This window comes from Nomascus leucogenys, chromosome 19 (assembly GCF_006542625.1).
Source record: "Nomascus leucogenys isolate Asia chromosome 19, Asia_NLE_v1, whole genome shotgun sequence".
NCBI classification, from domain to species: domain Eukaryota; kingdom Metazoa; phylum Chordata; class Mammalia; order Primates; family Hylobatidae; genus Nomascus; species Nomascus leucogenys.
Genome location: NC_044399.1, coordinates 20,208,731 through 20,225,413, shown reverse-complemented (window position 1 = coordinate 20,225,413; position 16,683 = coordinate 20,208,731). Strand labels below are relative to the sequence as shown.

General features: G+C 46.8%; 1 protein-coding gene across 4 annotated transcripts in view; it reads left to right on the top strand.

Annotated features, from left to right (window-relative positions):
* The window catches only part of LDAH (lipid droplet associated hydrolase), a 132,027-nt gene extending 127,781 nt beyond the window's left edge, over positions 1 to 4,246 (top strand). The window contains exons 7-8 of one of the 4 annotated variants that reach the window (XR_004026994.1): positions 1,182 to 1,438; positions 3,347 to 4,246. Coding sequence is in view for 2 of the 4 variants with exons in the window: in XM_030799862.1 (XP_030655722.1) it covers positions 1,182 to 1,373 (192 nt within the window). In the remaining 2 variants the exon portion in view is untranslated. Of the gene's footprint in view, positions 1 to 1,181 lie in introns of all 4 variants that reach the window. The other 3 variants (XR_004026993.1, XM_030799863.1, XM_030799862.1) reach the window with 3 other exon arrangements.
* Positions 4,247 to 16,683: the final 12,437 nt, after the last annotated feature.

Below are 16,683 nucleotides of genomic sequence, written 5' to 3'. Positions count from 1 at the left end.
TCCCCACAGTGTGCTCCCCCAGCTTGAAGACTCAACTCAGGCATCAATTCTGGGGAATCTTTCCTGCCCACTACTTCTGACCAGCTGCGCCTCACCTGAGCTCTCAAATTGTCTTGTGTACATGGAGTCCCCTTCTCCCCTTCCCCAAGACTGTCCTATCTCTATTTTCCAGGTTCCTAATACAAAGTAGGTGCTCCATTTGTATTTGCTGAACAAAGGAATGAGTAAGCAATTCAGTGTCTGAGCGAAGGAGCACATTTGGTATATTAGGGAAGCTGCAAGTGACTACAGCTGGCCAACTAGGGGCTGGAGCTGGGCGCAGCTCTTTCTTTCAGTGATACAGAGGTCAAAGGATCCTTAAGATTTAGTTCTTGGTTTTTGTAGAAATTGCCACTATCTATCCTTCTGAATATAAGATGTTGCTTTGTTGCCTTTATTTTTAGAACTAACAGAACTAGCAGTTTTTCAGTGAAACACAGCAGCCTAGAGCAATATATACATATATATATATATCACATGCGGGTTTAGGTAGATATCCATTCAGGGTCTTGGTAATGCCACAGAGGAGGCTCTGCCTCCATTCAGCTGCTTACTGTCAACTGAAGTATGATTATTGCACTTCCCCACTGAATCAACATACAGGCTGCATAGAGCCTTTTCTTAGAAATGTCATAAACTCTCTCAGGATTCTGATCACATTTCATCAGCTACATTGGAAAGCCTGAGTCTATCTGATCCGTATTTGTATTCATTCAACAAATACATCCCATATGACTACCATGTGGCTATTTGGAAACAACTAAGTTTATTAACTGGTCACTAGTCATTCGGTGACTATGTCTCAATAATTCTCTTCGTCATCCTTACTGGCCTTCATTCCAGTGTCCATCCCAACCTCAGTACACAAAACTTTCCTGGTAAGTCCTTTCAGTGAATTATGAGGGATCTATCACACAAGAGTCTCCCAGCATGGGATCTTCCCACCAAATTCTTCTAAGTGCACTCCTGTACATCGTGAAGCCTTGCTACCTTGAGAGAGCCACACTCTGGAGAGAGCTTGGGGACTAGCTCCCAGGGCCAGGCATAGGTGCTGTCCTCAGAGCACTGCCAGCTGCTGGTGTCATATCTGTGTCAGGAAGGGAACGTGTTTTCTAATAAAATGTTTTTGTCTTGTATTTCAGCTTACATTTTATTATGGTACTATAGATCCTTGGTGTCCAAAAGAGTACTATGAAGACATTAAGAAGGATTTTCCAGAAGGAGACATTCGACTCTGTAAGAAAAACATACCTCATGCTTTCATCATCCATTTTAACCAGGAAATGGCAGACATGATTGCTGACTCCCTAAAGGATGACCTGTCCAAAATGTAAATTGGCCTGAGGAACAAGCCCCCACTGCCAGTACATGGAGGCAGTCGGTGTACTAGACTTAGCAGGTAAATGTTTAATTTTGAAGACTGATATTAGAAATGAAGAAAGTGAGAACCTTTGTCTTACAAACCAACTCTCAGCTCGCCATGTTACAGGCTGAAGTAAACACAGTTGATGGATCATTCCATAGGTTTAACCATACATTTTCCAAGACTCGGGGAACACAGTGATCTACACAGTCTCGTGTTTGCACAAGATGCCCAGTGGCACCATATGGTTTATTTTGGTAGGCAGGATCTTTGCAGATGAAAAAAAAATCTACATGTACTTGATTTTAATTGAGTTACATTGTAGAATAGGCTCTTCTGGAGGAAATTATGAAATACCTACTAGAAAATGTAAAAGAAATCAGTGAATGTTAAGAGTATAGTCAGATATGTGAAGTGTATGAGATTATAACAAGGATACACTCATGTCCCAGGAGCAGGAAGTGAACCTGAGTCTCCTGTAAGACAGAAGATGAAGATGAGCCCAGACTAACTTAGCACAGATCTTGGCTGAGATCATCAGTGTGACGTCTAATGTACCTGCACTAGACAGAGAATAAAGTTCACCAGACATTACTCTGGTCAGCTAACCAGATAAAGAGTTGTTGAAGGACCCCAACTGTGCCTCCTGCCACAGGGCAACTAGCAAGTTCTATGCTGAGCCTTAGTCCGCCAGGTTATAAGCTCCCTGTAGGCTCCTCCTCTCCAGAGCCAGGTTGGAGAGGCACTGGGCTGTCCCGAAGCAGGCTTGGATGTGCCAACGTGCAGTTGCTCCTTCTGTAATTCTTGCACTAAAAATCCATTTAAGACCATCAATGAGCCAAATAGTGTGCTAGCCATTGAGGATAGAGTTCTTAGCTACTTAATGATTCTTTTCTTCTGGAAATCTTCTATTGAATAATTTTTAAAAGCATCTTTTAAACTGCTGAGTAAAACATTACCATACATTCGTTCTCCATTTCTGCATTAACTTCATTTGCTGGAAAGAAATTATTTTGTTAATGAACCAAACCCAGCCATTAAGCTATGTGAATTCACCTTCTCTAGACACATTGAGGTCTGGCAGAGAAGACACATGTTCCCTGGCCTAGAGTGGGCTGACAATATTGCTGCCTCCCCTAAATTGACTCGATCTTGAGAACCACATACTGCGGTGACAGTTGATGATGCATCAGAAATAATTCCTTTTTCTCCTAGAGGAAATCCCTCATGGCATTATCATTCCCTAAGGACAATGAGATGTCCCTCCCCTCAAATCCTAAAGCCCCCTGATGAAAGATTCAGCTCTGATTTGCTGCCAACTTATTGGTAAGTGCTGAATGAGTTACTGTGCTTTGGCATAGCTTCTACATCACAGCAAGTGACTTCTCAGAGGGGAAAAGCCAAGCTCCAGACAAGGAGTGCTATTAGCCCAAGGGGTAGAGCTAATAGATACATAGGCCATAAGCACAGGGCTGTACACAGAGCCTTTATTGGCGTCTGCATGAGAGGCCTAGAAATCGGATGTTAGAAGCTAGGAATCATGGCTCTGAGTGCCTTGCATACAGGAGATACTAATACTAAATCAAGGCAGGTAAACAATACTGGGTAAATCATAACCTACCAGAATAAAGAGTAACATTCAGAGCTTTTCTTTTAGCTGTTAATTTAAACATTACTCCATATTTCAAAAGTCTGCATGTATGAAATTGTGTCTTATTTCTGATTTTTAGAGCCTAAGAAAGATACTGGTTCTTAATTCCTATTTATCATCTGAACACCAAATGAATTTTTGAAATAAATGTTTTACCAGCATTTCTGACCTCGTCTGGCCTGATGTCTGTGTTGGGGAAGCGCGTACAATTTGAGCAGTTCTCCTGAGTTAGACTCGGCTCAAAGTGTCTCATTTAAAGTGAAAAGCCACCTTTCTCATTGCTTTTTTCATAGGTGGAAGAATCAGATTTCAAGAGACTGAAGTTCATTCTGTTTCATTAGGGATTAGACTAAAATGGACAAACAGTGGATGAAATCCATTTTCCAGAAGCAGCTCTGCCTGTATTTCCCAGTCAACCACATGGATGGTCTTTGTGAAAGTTTTAACTTCCTGCAGTTACCTAGTGCTCAGCGATTGAGCCTTGACCATGCCCATGTTTGTTCCTAGTCTGTTCTGAGCCATAAGAATCTCCACAAGCCCTCTGTGGCTTGTGCGGCCTGATGTCCATGGCCACCAAGGGCCTCTCACCATACGCTTCTCCACTCAACCTTTGGAGAGACAGGGACCACCAAAGGCTTGATCTTTCTTCATCCTACATTATATTCGAAACAAAAACAAGCTGGGTGCCATAGCTCACATCTGTGATCCCAGCACTTTGGGAGGACGAGCTGGGAAGATCGCTTGAGGCTAGGAGTTTGAGACCAGCCTGTGCAAAAAATGAGACCTCTGTGTCTAGAATAATTTTTTAAAAAGAGCAAAAAAAAAAAAAAAATTTCAGATTGAAGGAGACTAAAGAGACATGACAATTGGACACAACATCTGATTCTGAATTGGATGTTTTTGTTATAAAAGACATTGTTGGGACAATTTGCACAACTTGAATGAGGTCTGAAGATTAGCTGGGAGTAAGATGCCACTGTTAATTTTCTGATTTAAGTGGTTGTACTGGGGAGAAGTAAGAGAGTGTCCTTGTTTGTACTGGAGACACACTGAGGTATCTGGGGGTGAGGGGCATCATGTCTGTTTACTGTCACATGGTTGAGGGGGAAATAATGTTCTTTGTACTTGCAGATTTTTTGGAAGTTTGAGATGTTTTAGAATTTGTAAAAATAATTATTTTTAAAACCCCACCATGCTATCTCCTGCATCCATGTCTAATTGCTTCTTTTCCAAAAGGCTATTTCCTCTTGTATGCAGTAAATGAAGACCTGGGTTCAAATCCCAGATCTGTCATTTGTTAGGTTTGTGACATAAGACTTCACCTCCCTGAGTCCCCCAGCTCCTCATTTTTTTAATGGAGATAAAATGAGGTCATGCATATAGCATGTAGTACGTTGCCTGGCATATGGTAGATGCTCTATAAAATGGTACCTAAAGGAGGATAGCAAACTTGTTTTTCCCTTTTTCCTCTCATTTCTCTTCTCTTTAGTATAGTAGAGGACCCTGTGGTATCTCAGTCCCTGCACTGTTTCACCAGGCTTGTAACTTGATTCTAGCAGTCAACATTTTGGCTCTTACGCAGGAATAACACTTGCTCACCTGGCTCAGCTTTCTGGCCTCAGCCCACGCAGGCCTCCCTGCACACAGCCCAGGATGTTCTAACAGTCGATTTAGAAAAGATGCAGGAAGCAAAGCATTTCTTAGATGGCATGAGACATCTTCATCCCTGGCCTTCTCTTGCAGAAGAGAAGAGGTGAGGATATATTTGGGCTGCTCCTTCCCTTGGGGGTGGGCCTTAAGGAGAGGTTGGAGGCTGGGACTGAGTGTGCTCTGTGAACAAATACATCTGTGGGACCTTGAATGAAGCTCTCCTGCAGGAGTGCTGAGGACAGCAAAGCTCATATGAGTGTTCTTCTAATCACTTTTTAAGAGGACTGAGATTCCTGCCTGTGCCCCATACAGACATGGGTAAGTGATCACATTGGCCCAGGTGAGGAGCGTCTGTGGGACATGGGTCTGGCCCCTCCCACCATGCTGAAGGCATCTCTAGAGCAAGACTGGTGTCACTGAGTGTGATGCTGGGTGAGCATCCTCAGAGCACGAACAAGGGCCAGAGAAAGCTCTGGGTGGTTCTATGGTTCTATAAAGGGTTCTATAAAGAGAAAGCTCTTGGAAGAGAGAAGAGGATGAGGTTGCCCCTAGTCCTAGAAGGACAGGTAGAACTTGGATAGGTGGTTTGGAATAGATGAGAGCTAATCCAGATAAGGAGTCTGCTGCTCACTCCTGCACCTTCACAGTGTCTCACTTAGGCCTCCCAATCTTGTAATGTTCTGACTATGCCCATTATACAGATTACCACTGAAGTGCCTTGCTAAGGACCTCACAGTTAGTAGATGACAGAGCTAGGATTCTGCTGTAGTTGCACATGTCCTCCAAAGTTCATGTGTTAGAAACTTAATCCCCCATGCAACTATTGGGAGGTGGGTCCTAATAGGAAGTGTCTGAGTCATGAGGGCCCTTCCCTCCTGAATGGATTAATGCCAGTGATAAAAATGCACGATATTAGGCTGCAAGTTTGATCTCGTTCTCTCATGCTCTCTTGCCCTTCCACCTTCTGCCAGGGAGGATGCAGCACAAAGGTCCTCACCAGATGCCAGCCCCTCAATCTTGGACTTTCCAGCCTCCAGAGCTGTAAGAAATAAATCTCTTCTTTATAAATTACCCAGTCTCTGATATTCCATTATAGCAACAGAAAATGAACTAAGCCAGATTCCAATTCAGGCCTCTACTCCAGAGCCACCACTTCATCCTCTTTTTCCACTGCATCATGCTGCCTCCTGGAGGCCACAGTGGGCAAGCCTAGCAAAAGTGGAGAGCTGGGAAAGAGTCATACAAAGGGCAAACGAGGACCTGACTGACAGAAGAAGTGAAGAGTAGATAGTTGGTAACAAATAAGTAGTTTTAAAAGAATGAAAGCTATAACAGAGACCAGTTTTCAGAGGGCAAAAAACGCATCAGGCAGTGGATTGAGAGAAAGCAAGCCCACATGCTGGGAGTCAGTGCTGTGGTTGCAGCCACATGGCTGGCACCTCTGCAACTCTTCCATAGCCACCTGATCTTATGCCAGGCACCGGAGCTTCCTGTGGACTCCTCTGTACAGGAATCCTGCTCCAGCTTTAATAACGCCCATCTTCTACCCCACCCCATGAGATGTGGCCCAAAATACCAACTGCTTCTGCCTCCCAGAGCAGTCCTTCCCACCCTTCCATGCCCTGCCAGTCTTCATGACCCCTGGCCTGGCCTGTGTCTACTGAATGACTTGTCATTGCTGTGGGATTGTGTCTCTGCAGTCTGCTCCACCCTGCCTCCACCAACACCCCTTCTCTCAGGAGAGTCCTAGAAGATGGCCTTCTGTCTTAGTCATCTCTGTACTGTCAGGGCATATCAAATATGGCCTGCTACACAGGGTAGTCTATAAATTTTGTTATCTAAATTAATAAAAAGTTTCTACCATACCTAATAGGCAAGCTATGAAAAAGTGCAGTTCTCACATTGGGTCAGACTACCAGCAAATCACATCTCAGGGCCTCTTCATCTTAAAACTGACACATCAGTGGGAGTGCAGACATGGACACTTGCTCTTTTATCCTCTAAGTGTTTCCCCGGCAGAGCTGTGCACAACTGGGTCAGATAGATTCAAGGATGTCTGAATCCTTGCAGACTGTTTTTGTCTGGCACTGGGGGACTGCAAGGAAGCAAGGCCACTATCCCTTGTGTCCCATTCATCTTGTCTGATATGGCTGCAACTGTTACTTTCATTCTTCTACAATTAGAAAACCTCTGGAGTTTGGGTATTAGCAACTACCAAATATGTAGTTTATTATTTGCTGAGCACTAACCCCGTACAGCACCCCAAGTGGGAATTACAGCAACAATACACACGACTGTGCTCTGGGATAATCGAGCATTTTCATTTTGTGTTGCATTCCTCAAACATTCTGGCAAAGGGGCCTGTGTTGACCTCCCCACATTGGGACAGATTTCCTTGCTGGGTAAGTCTATGGGAAAATTCCTCTTCCCTGGGATGAGAATGTGACCCTGTGACTGGGCGTCCATTACAGCCAGGGGGTGCGGTGCACCTGCAGGGTCTCCCCCCCTCACAGAGGGACTAGAATCCTGCCTCTGCAAATCCACCCAGCTCAGGCTCTGCAGAACATCTGGGCTTCCTCCTACTGGCCACTGCGAAGGGCTGCACACCTGCATGTGATTAGGACTCGGCAGACACCCACAGCCTACAGGGCTGCATGCTGGTGGCACATCACAGTAGACAAGTTTCTCCCCAGATCATTGTCCTTTCTGAGCATATGAGTCACAGGGTTCCTAGGGCACAAGAGCACATGCATCCATGACCACGTTGGGCACCACCCTCAATGGAACAGCAGTTGGAGGCATCTTTGCCTTGGCCTGCTTGGAAATGAGCAAGCATCAGAGGCAGATCCAGGACCTGACAGGACCAGGGAAGGAGTGGAGAAGTCAATCTTAGTCGCTTTTACCATTAGTCATGGATGGGCCTTTTAGATTTGCTCTTATCAGTGTCTGGGAAATTGGATTTTAAATGCCACCTCTGACCTTCTCCCTGTAACTACTCTACTGAATGTGTACTCTAACCACAGAGTGCTGTGGTAGGTCAAATGGAGACTGAAAAATAAGAAAATGAAAAATGGACCAAAGATGCTTATAAACAAAGCATGACAAGACATTCCAGTTTTCGATGGCAGGGTTGTAGAACTTACACACTGATTGTACCTGCCAAATGAGTTAGTTGAAAGGGGAACACGATTTTTTTCCAAAGAAGAGACTCCTTTATTTAGTAATATGAAATTGAGTAGTGAAAAGAAAGCAGGCTTTCTTGATCTTTCACCAGAGAGAGAAAGTCACATGATCACAGGGACCTGCATTAACAAACTGGGATACTGAATTCACTATGAACATGGGCTGCCATCACTGACGAAAAGGTGGGTCACTCCAGCAGGCTGCATATCCCAAAAGAGGTAATCCTGGTAACAGTCACTAATAATGCCAAGTCCCTGTCGACTTCCTACAATTCCTGCTCTGTCATTAGTCCTCTCCCAGAAATATTTAAGGGACACATGAAATAGATTTCTCCTTCATCTGTAGGCAAAAGTCAGGTGTGAGAGCTGGGATAGCAACAGAACGCTGTGTGGTTGATCCTGTCCTGCTGCATCCTTCGTGGTGTCACCGAGCACAGGCTTTTGTACTTGTCTCAAAGAGTACTGGGCAAAAAAAAGGCCTGTCGAATTTGCTGTAGGACCTTACTGGGTTCTGTGACATATGTAATTGGCCTTGCAGAGGAAGCGGCTTCCATGGGACTTTATGCCTTGGGATTTCAGAGACTTAACTGTGCAGCCTCCAGGTGGGGAGGGCTCACGCTTTCTGGAGTGAGACAGGTCCTGCAGCAGCCTGAGATGTATAAACACAGAAGACCTGTCCACCCAAACTGCATTTGGAATGACAGTGCTCACTGTACACATTGTCCTGCTCATTTCCCAAAGAGAAAATGTTTTCCACTGCATTTTGGCCTCCTTTCCCGAACCCAAGCTCGATGTTTTTTACCTTGCTCTGCAGTGACTTCATGCCGTGTGAGGCTGTGTGTGGCAGCATCCTATACAGTTTCATACCAGTCACCAAGACCCCCATGCCAGAGGCCCCCAGCCTCACACCTGATCTGACAATACAGGGGAATGATCGGCACAAAGGCAAGTGGAGCCAGGCCTGCTATGTCACTCCCACTGTTAAAATGCAGTCAGTCCTAATGCCTCAATAGCTGGTCGCTATTCTATTCTATTAATGAGGACTACAGTAACACAGAAAGGCTGAGTAACAAAAGCTGAAAATGTTTTCCTTTAGAGACCAGTCATGAGCGGTTTTATGAATAAAATATTTAATCAACTTATCTGTACAAAATATTAAAATGGTTAATGAAGAGTATACAAGCATGTTTAACAAATATATACTGCTATATAATAGTTAAGAAAAATAGAGATTGCTGTTTTACATGTCATTTACATTTCACTATGTACAATCTATTTAAATTTGAGAATACATATACACATAGGTTTCTACCAGCCCTGGGAGGGCTCCCTGCTAGCTGGCCTGGGCATCGGCAACACTTCACAATGTCAGCTTGCATTGCCCAAATAAACACCCAGGCCAGGCAGCAAGGAGACAGCCCAGCCTGCAAGCCTTGGAGTTCTGCTCTGGCTACACCAGCAGGAAGACTGCTGACGAAGGAGATTTCAGTTTGCCTTAAATGAGTTTTTAATGTCCCCCCCACACCCCAATCTGCTTACTCCCAAGCCAAGCTAAGAAAAAGTGGGTGTCACCGCAAAGCGAAAGGATTTCTATCCCCTCACCAAAATAATTATTTTTCTCTTTAGCTGCTGAGGAAATGGCGTGTTATTGAGCCTTGATGGCATTACCGGCACTTTGAGTTTTACTGTTTCCTTAAAATCACAGTACTGGAATCAGATGAAATTTGCTTTTTAAGCTGCAGGCCACTCGTCATGTGCAGAATTCTGCTGCCCACCCAAGGCCTGCTTAAACAGCATCGTTTTGTAAGCTGGTACAGGAGCTCTGCAATAACCTTTACAGAGAAAGGATCTGCTGCTTTATTTGTATACAAAAAGAAAAAGGCTTAGTCCAAACTTTTCAGAATCCCCTATTGTCATCTGCTGAAAGGGCAAGTTGCAGTTAGCATGTTAATCCTTGTAAAAAAAAAAATGCATTAACTTTTCATTTAGGGTGAAATGCTTCCAGCTAAAAGACCTAAAGTGACTCAATTATGATTCTTTGTCCAAGAAAATATAAAAGCTGTTTGCATTACAGTGTAAAGTGAAATACAAAAATAAAATTATTCTAAGGATGCTCATGTTTAATCCATGATTTATCCAAGGCAGAGAATGCCAGAGAATTCCTCTCTTGAGAATCTCTGTTCCTGGCTTGGAACACTTGAGTATTTCCCCGCCAGAAAACACATTTTATCCTGAGCTTTCTTTCTCACTGAACTGCATCATCATTTTCTAAACAGAATGCTGAAGGGCTGACTTTGAGTCTGACAGGCCCTGACCCAGGAAATGAGCCCTGCTTGTGGGCAGCCCCTTCCTCAAGCCAGCCTGCTTACCCTAAGCCCAGCTGCTGCTGCTGCTGCTGCTGCCCCAGGCCAGGGGAGGATCCAGGACACGTGCATCGTCTGGCCTTGGCAGCCCTCAGTCACTCAGAGATAAAAAGGTGCAGGCAAGGGGAGGCCCTCAACACACCTGGTCACTGCTTTTCAGACTCATTCACCAAAAAATCCAGGCATGGGCTGCCCATAGCCCATGAGAGGTCTCCCCAGGATGACCTGTGAGTACTAAAAAACAGAGAAAAGGTGTGTGCAGTTGCACCAGCTCACCAGCTTCGGTGCTGTCCCTTCCCATGTTGCAGCTCAGGAAATGTCCTCGAGGGAAGTTTTGCCCCGTGTGCTTCGGATTTGTTCCTGTTTCCTTCTAATTCAGCAGGATGCCTGTGAACGAACCTTACTGGGAAGTCTCGCTTTGGTCAGCCATAGTTCTAGATTCTGGCAGCCAAAGGTCTGGGCAGGAGCTAGATGCAGAACTGGGTGTGGCTGTTGCCACTGCTGGTCAGATGGAGCAGTGCAGGTATTCTGCAGAGAAGACAGCCATTTGCCCACGTCCTGCCGGGCCAAATCTCCAGCCCCCACTACATAGCACTCCTGTTGGCCCACAGCACAAAAGGTAATGAAACAGGAATGCAGATGCAAAGCAGCTGGCCACGCCCTGACCGCTCTGTACCACTCTGCCAAAAGTGGCCTGGGTGTGACAGTCAGAAGCTTCTCCTTGTTTTTCTAGACAGTTTATTTCAGCATCTCCTTACTGATGTAGAAAAGGGATTAAAAGTTTCTGTAATACAGCTTCTATCAGGTGGCCCTCTCTGGAGTGAAGCATTTCTAAACTAGCAGAAGGAAGTTCATCTCACAAAAAAAGAGTGAAACTGTACTTCTTATATCATCACACCGAGCTGTCCTGCCAACAAATTCACCTGACTGTACAGAAACACCTCTCTCCGGAAGTTTCTGTGACCGCTGCAGCCCCCTTGCCATTGTCAGGGACACATTTGAGAGAAACCAGCCCTTTCTGTTGTCACAGACACATGCACACTATGCACAGATGCTAGAAGAGGCCTGCAAGCTCTGCAGAGGCAGGAGGAAGTGGACCACCGCACGCTGCTCTGCTGCTCTAAGGGCATATTTTGCTTTTTCAGCAACTGTGAGCATAACTTAAAACTCAGTGTGATTTTTCAGTGACTTCACACCCATTTTTCAATGACCACCCATCCTGGGTTGCTCTGCTGTAATTGCTCCTGCCGCCATGAAGCACCAGCCCAAACTTTGCCCAGCCAAAGTCCTGTCGCCAAGTTGCAGGCCACAAGCCAAGCTCTGGTTAAGGTGGGTACCTGCAGGTCATGGGCAGACAGCACCCCTGAATGATGATCAGAGCTCATGTGGCAACTTCTAGGCCCTCAGTCACCCCTCTGATTCACTAGGCCAACTTTCAGCCCTCTCCCTGCAGTCTGTGTCCACCAGGTGTCTCCTCAGGCTAGGACGGTGGCCCTCCTGAAAAAACAGGCTTCTTTCACTACAGCCTCACTCAGTTACTATTTGTGATGCACTAAGGTGTGCACACAGATTAAAGTCCAGAACAGCACAGAGGGAGGAAGACAGCTCTGCTGCAGCCTACATGGTCAGGAGGTTCCAGGTACAAGATGCCAAGCTGTCTGAAAACTTAGAAATAAACATCTTTTTGGGTCTTCCCCTCTGGTGCTTCTTTATGTTAACTTCTCCAGACCATAAAAAGGAAGAGAGAGACGAGCTCTTCTGATGCTACCCCAGGGTCACTCCCCTGGGAAGCTGCAAGGGGACCTCAGAGCCAGACATGGGCATGGTGGTGAGGAGGGGGTGGGGACCCAAGGAGTCCATTCTGGGACAGTCCTGCCTGCCTCGTCCAGGGCTTCTGGGACAGTCCCAGGCCCCTGTTTGGGTGACCAACCAGGCACAGCCTTGCCTTTACTCTTCTGCCTGCAGAGGCCCCAGGAGCAGGTAGAGCCCTTCCCGGCACTAGGTCTCTCAGACAGTCTCAGCTTGAGTGTGGCTCTGCCCACCCCACTGAGCACAGGAGGAACTGCAGCTGGATGGTCAGTACCCTCAGCCAGCTCCTGGCTCTGGGTAGCCAAACCCCACCCTAAAGGTGCGGGCCTTCCCCACACCTACCTCAGCCCAGGGGAATTCAAAGCATATCCATGAGGCACCTATTAAGGATAGGAGTAAAAGGGACACACGCATACCCATGCACACGCACAGGCAAGAGCTGCGAAACCGGTAAGATGAGGCTCTGGGACTGGGATTCGGAGAGGACCTTCTCCAGGAGCCATCACATTTGCTCTGCCTTCAAGCTGTCTGAGTGGGTTTTGGGGCAAGGTAAAATCCTAGAACCTTGGAACTGGAAAGGGCGTCATTTTACAGGGCAGAAGATGAAGCTCCAGCAGGGAGGTGACTGCCCATAACTTGCCTCAGATGTCTCTCAGGAGACGCCTTGTGGTGCCCTGGCCCCTGAATGGCCTCCCCTGGCGGGCGCAGTCCATGCTGTGGGAGCAGCTGCCTCTGGGCACTCGGAAGCCCACAGTGGGCTCTGACTGGTGCAGCTCAAATATACCATCCACCAGAGGGATCTAGTTTCCACTCGCCCAAAGTTTGGCTGCTGGGTTCGCTTGGCAGCTTCCTCTCTTCCCTTCCCAATCCAGACATTTTCTGAGGGGTAAGCGCAGGCCCAGACTCCTCCTGCTAGACTGCCGCTTTCAGAGCCTCGCTCCCTCCAGCTGACTGCACGATCTGACTCAGGCCTCTTGGCCTATGGCCCACTGAGGGCCAGGGGCAGGCCTGTCTCCCCGAGATGACAGGTTCTCATGAGAATCAGCGAGGCCCAGTGATTCTCCCTTCCTGCCACTGGATTTCCTGGAGACCAGATTCAAGCACAGGAAAAGTCTGACCTTATCTGTGCACAAGCTGCTCTTGGAAAGAACGTAATTTTTCTCCCTGCTCTAAGAAGAAAATCAGTCTACAAATCCTAGTTGTTTTCTGCTGTGAGTTTAAATGAAATTGCCAACAGCAAATACAATGTGTAGGGATTGAATTACACTCCCTCCTGTTCCATCCACGGGATTATCGGTACTCTCTTCAGTACCCAAGGTGAGGCGCCCACTCCTGCCGACACCATGACAGCTGCCAGGGATAAGTCAGTGCCCTAGGCTTCGTGGAGTCTGGATTCTCCTATCACACAATCCATACCTCATATCATTGCCAGGAGAGTATGGTGAAGGGGAGCATGGATACAATGACTGAGCACAGCTCAAGCCTGGCTTCCCCAAGCCAAGACGGCAAAGCCTGCCACCTTCTCTGGAAGACCCAGTGCAGCTGTTTGGAAAGTCAGAATTCAACAAGGCAAGTGTGTTTGGGCATCAGTGGAAATGCCCGTCTGCCAGTGTGGGTGATCCTCCTTAATACGAAAGCCCTGGCTTCAAGCAGCAGTGACCAGGCCATCTTTGTGTTTGACAGACCCAGCACCAGCCCCCCTTGGGCCCCAGCTGGCCTGCCCCGAGCTCCCTAAGTAGGGATGCCAAATCCTACTCGCTAGCAGGAAATCGTGGTTCAAATGATGTCAATTAGTAGTGCACAGTTCTCCCAACAAAACGGAAAATTCTGTTTAGGAGGGAGACTTTGGTGACCTCAGGTTGGGGTTGAGGGGACAGCATTTACTCACAGTCTTGACATGCTTTCTCCCTGCCTGTCAGTTCTCCCATCCATGGTGACTGGAGATTCCAGCTGGGGGTTGCAACAGAGAAGCTGGGCTCATGCCAGTCACCCAGGCCTGTCCCCTGCTACCTAGAAGACAGAGAGCTCAGGGTGCTACTACCAACTGTGCTGGCAGAACGCTTTTCTCCACGTCTCAGCAATGCTAGTTAAACCACATCTTAGCAGCAAAAAGCCATCTGCCCCACATGTGTTGGCCCTTTGTTGTCATTTTTACAAAGTGAAATGGATCCTCTGCATTCACCTAGTGAATGGACTGAGATGCCAGAGGGCTGGGCAGAGTGGCCCCCTGGGGGCTTCACCTGCTCCAGAGGAAATCTGGGAAGCATTCCTTTCATCCAGTAAACAAAGAGCACACTGAGGGTATGGGGCCATGGAAGGAACAGTCACTGTCCAAGGACAACACCCCTTCCCCCGGGTGCCACCTGAACTCAAGATGCAGGAAGGTACCTACTTCCCACACCACTCACAACACATCTCGTTAGAAGGAGGTCATCAGAAGGAAAGAGGGGAAATTGACAGTTTTTTTCCCTACCATAAAAAGGCCAGGCTAAATCAAGACATTTCTGCCCAAAAAATTGTTTTTACTAGTCACTAAAAAAGTATCAAAATGTTTGCTTTTACCAAAGATATTAAATACCCTAGACTTTATTCAAAATAACATTTAACTGTACTTTGTCATTAACTTCCTTTCTAAACCTTCTAATACTACAACTTTTAACACTTTAGTGCTTTTTTTTAATATAATTCTTCATTATGACAAGCTTCATTTTAAAAATGAGAGTGAGGCATCTCTGGCAAAATCCACAGATTTAGGGACCATCTTTGCCCAGTCACTAAAATAAGATGGAATTGTACCAGAGCAGCCACTTTTGGATATTTTTAAAAATTTTAACCTGAAGAGACTGTTCATGTTCTGGTTATTTATAGCTACTCATACAGCCACAGAATATAAATTCACATAATAGGAGGGGGGGGAATCTTAATTTTAAGAGTAATTTACATGTGTACTTTTTTTCTTCTGGGAGAATTTTACAGGATGAAAACCGATTCAGGTACGGCTCCTAAGTAAATTAGCTGTATCTAAATCGTAAGTCTGTCTTCTCTCTCTCAAGAGTGTAATCACTGAGAATCAAAATGTGTATGAATTGTCCTGCATCCAACACACGGTGGAATTAATGCTCCCCAGGACTCTGAAGGGGAAAGTCCTGCACAACATCACACAGATGCACCGGGAGGGCTGCAGGGCTTTTCTAAGAAGCCCCAGACAGCTGGAGTCCAACTAGTTTCCCTCTCCCAACCTATTGACAAAAAGTCGCAAAGGATTCCCAGGCATAAACAAATCAAATCAAACAGTGAAGGCTGAATGTTCGAACTCACTTTTACATGCCTAGAAAATCCTCCCATCAATAAGACCCTTTGGGGCAAAATATGGGAACTGGGGGATATTCCACCTCTGCTCCCCCACACCAAGGCCCTGCCCTTCCAAGGGCACAGCAGCCAAGCCAGGGAGCCGATGAGGGGAAGGGGCAGACCTTCCCCCAGCTCTAAAGATCTGGGTTGTGAGTTGAAGTCTGACAAAAGCACTTTTAAGTGGCTTCACTTCCCGTTACTATCACACTGCCAAAAACTACAGCAACAACACAGCGAAAGCAGGTAAAAAGCGGAGGCCGACTTACTTGGTAACTAGCACAAGCCCGCCTACCTGGCTGACAAGCCGCAGTCCTCCGCTGGAGTGGGCCCCAGGACACCTCCTTGCCTTTCAAGCCCTGAGAGCCTCTTCCCTGGCTTCTTAGGAAAACCTCCTGGCAGGTCTCTAGGAAAAGCAGTAGCTCCCCTCCCCCAACCCCACCTTCCCCATGCCCGGCCATTGCACTAACTTCCTCCTGAGCCACCCAAGGCATGGCTATCACCTCCCCCTGACCAACTGGGGAGCTTCCGATCCTGGCAGATCCTATTCCACCCCAATATCCTGTTAGATCAGACTCAGCCGTTTAAAAGAAAAATATCCTTTCCACCTTCCAGAACATTTCCAATTGGAATTGATTAAAAAAAGGGGGGGCGGGCGGGGGGGGAGGGGGCGGTACCGACCTTTGCAGAAATCTGGGAAGCTCCACAACACCTACTTTCAGACAAAACTTCCCTTTCAGAAATGAAGGAGGGGCACGTTAAATTTTAAAAGTTAAAAAAGAAAGATGCTTTTTGCAGCAGTTCCGGAGTAAACGGCCCCATGCAACACAAACCCTCGGAAAGGGCATTACAGCCTTGCAGTGGGTCACGGAGTGCACCACGCGGCGCTCAGCCCCCCAGGGAAGCGACGCCCCACATTGGGCCAGAAACAAAAAGGAGTGAGATAAAACATGCTCGAGTACCCCTTTGGTTCTCCCATTCTGGAGCTCCCAATTTCCTAACCCGTTGCTACCTGATTTTCCTGCCTGTTACTGCAACATCAGCACAAACACCTTCCTCTCCCCAAATGGGGGCAGTGGGCGCCATTATCTGTTTGCAAAATACACAAGGCTTTGACACTCGGGACCGGCAGGTCATCTCTTCCCAAGGCTTTCACATACTGTCCCCGGTAGATATGTGCGTGACTGCACGAGTGTGTGTGAGTGTGAACGTGTGCTCTCCCTCCTTCGAGAGGGCGCTGGGTCACATCGGACATGAACCCACGCTCGGTGACAGGCT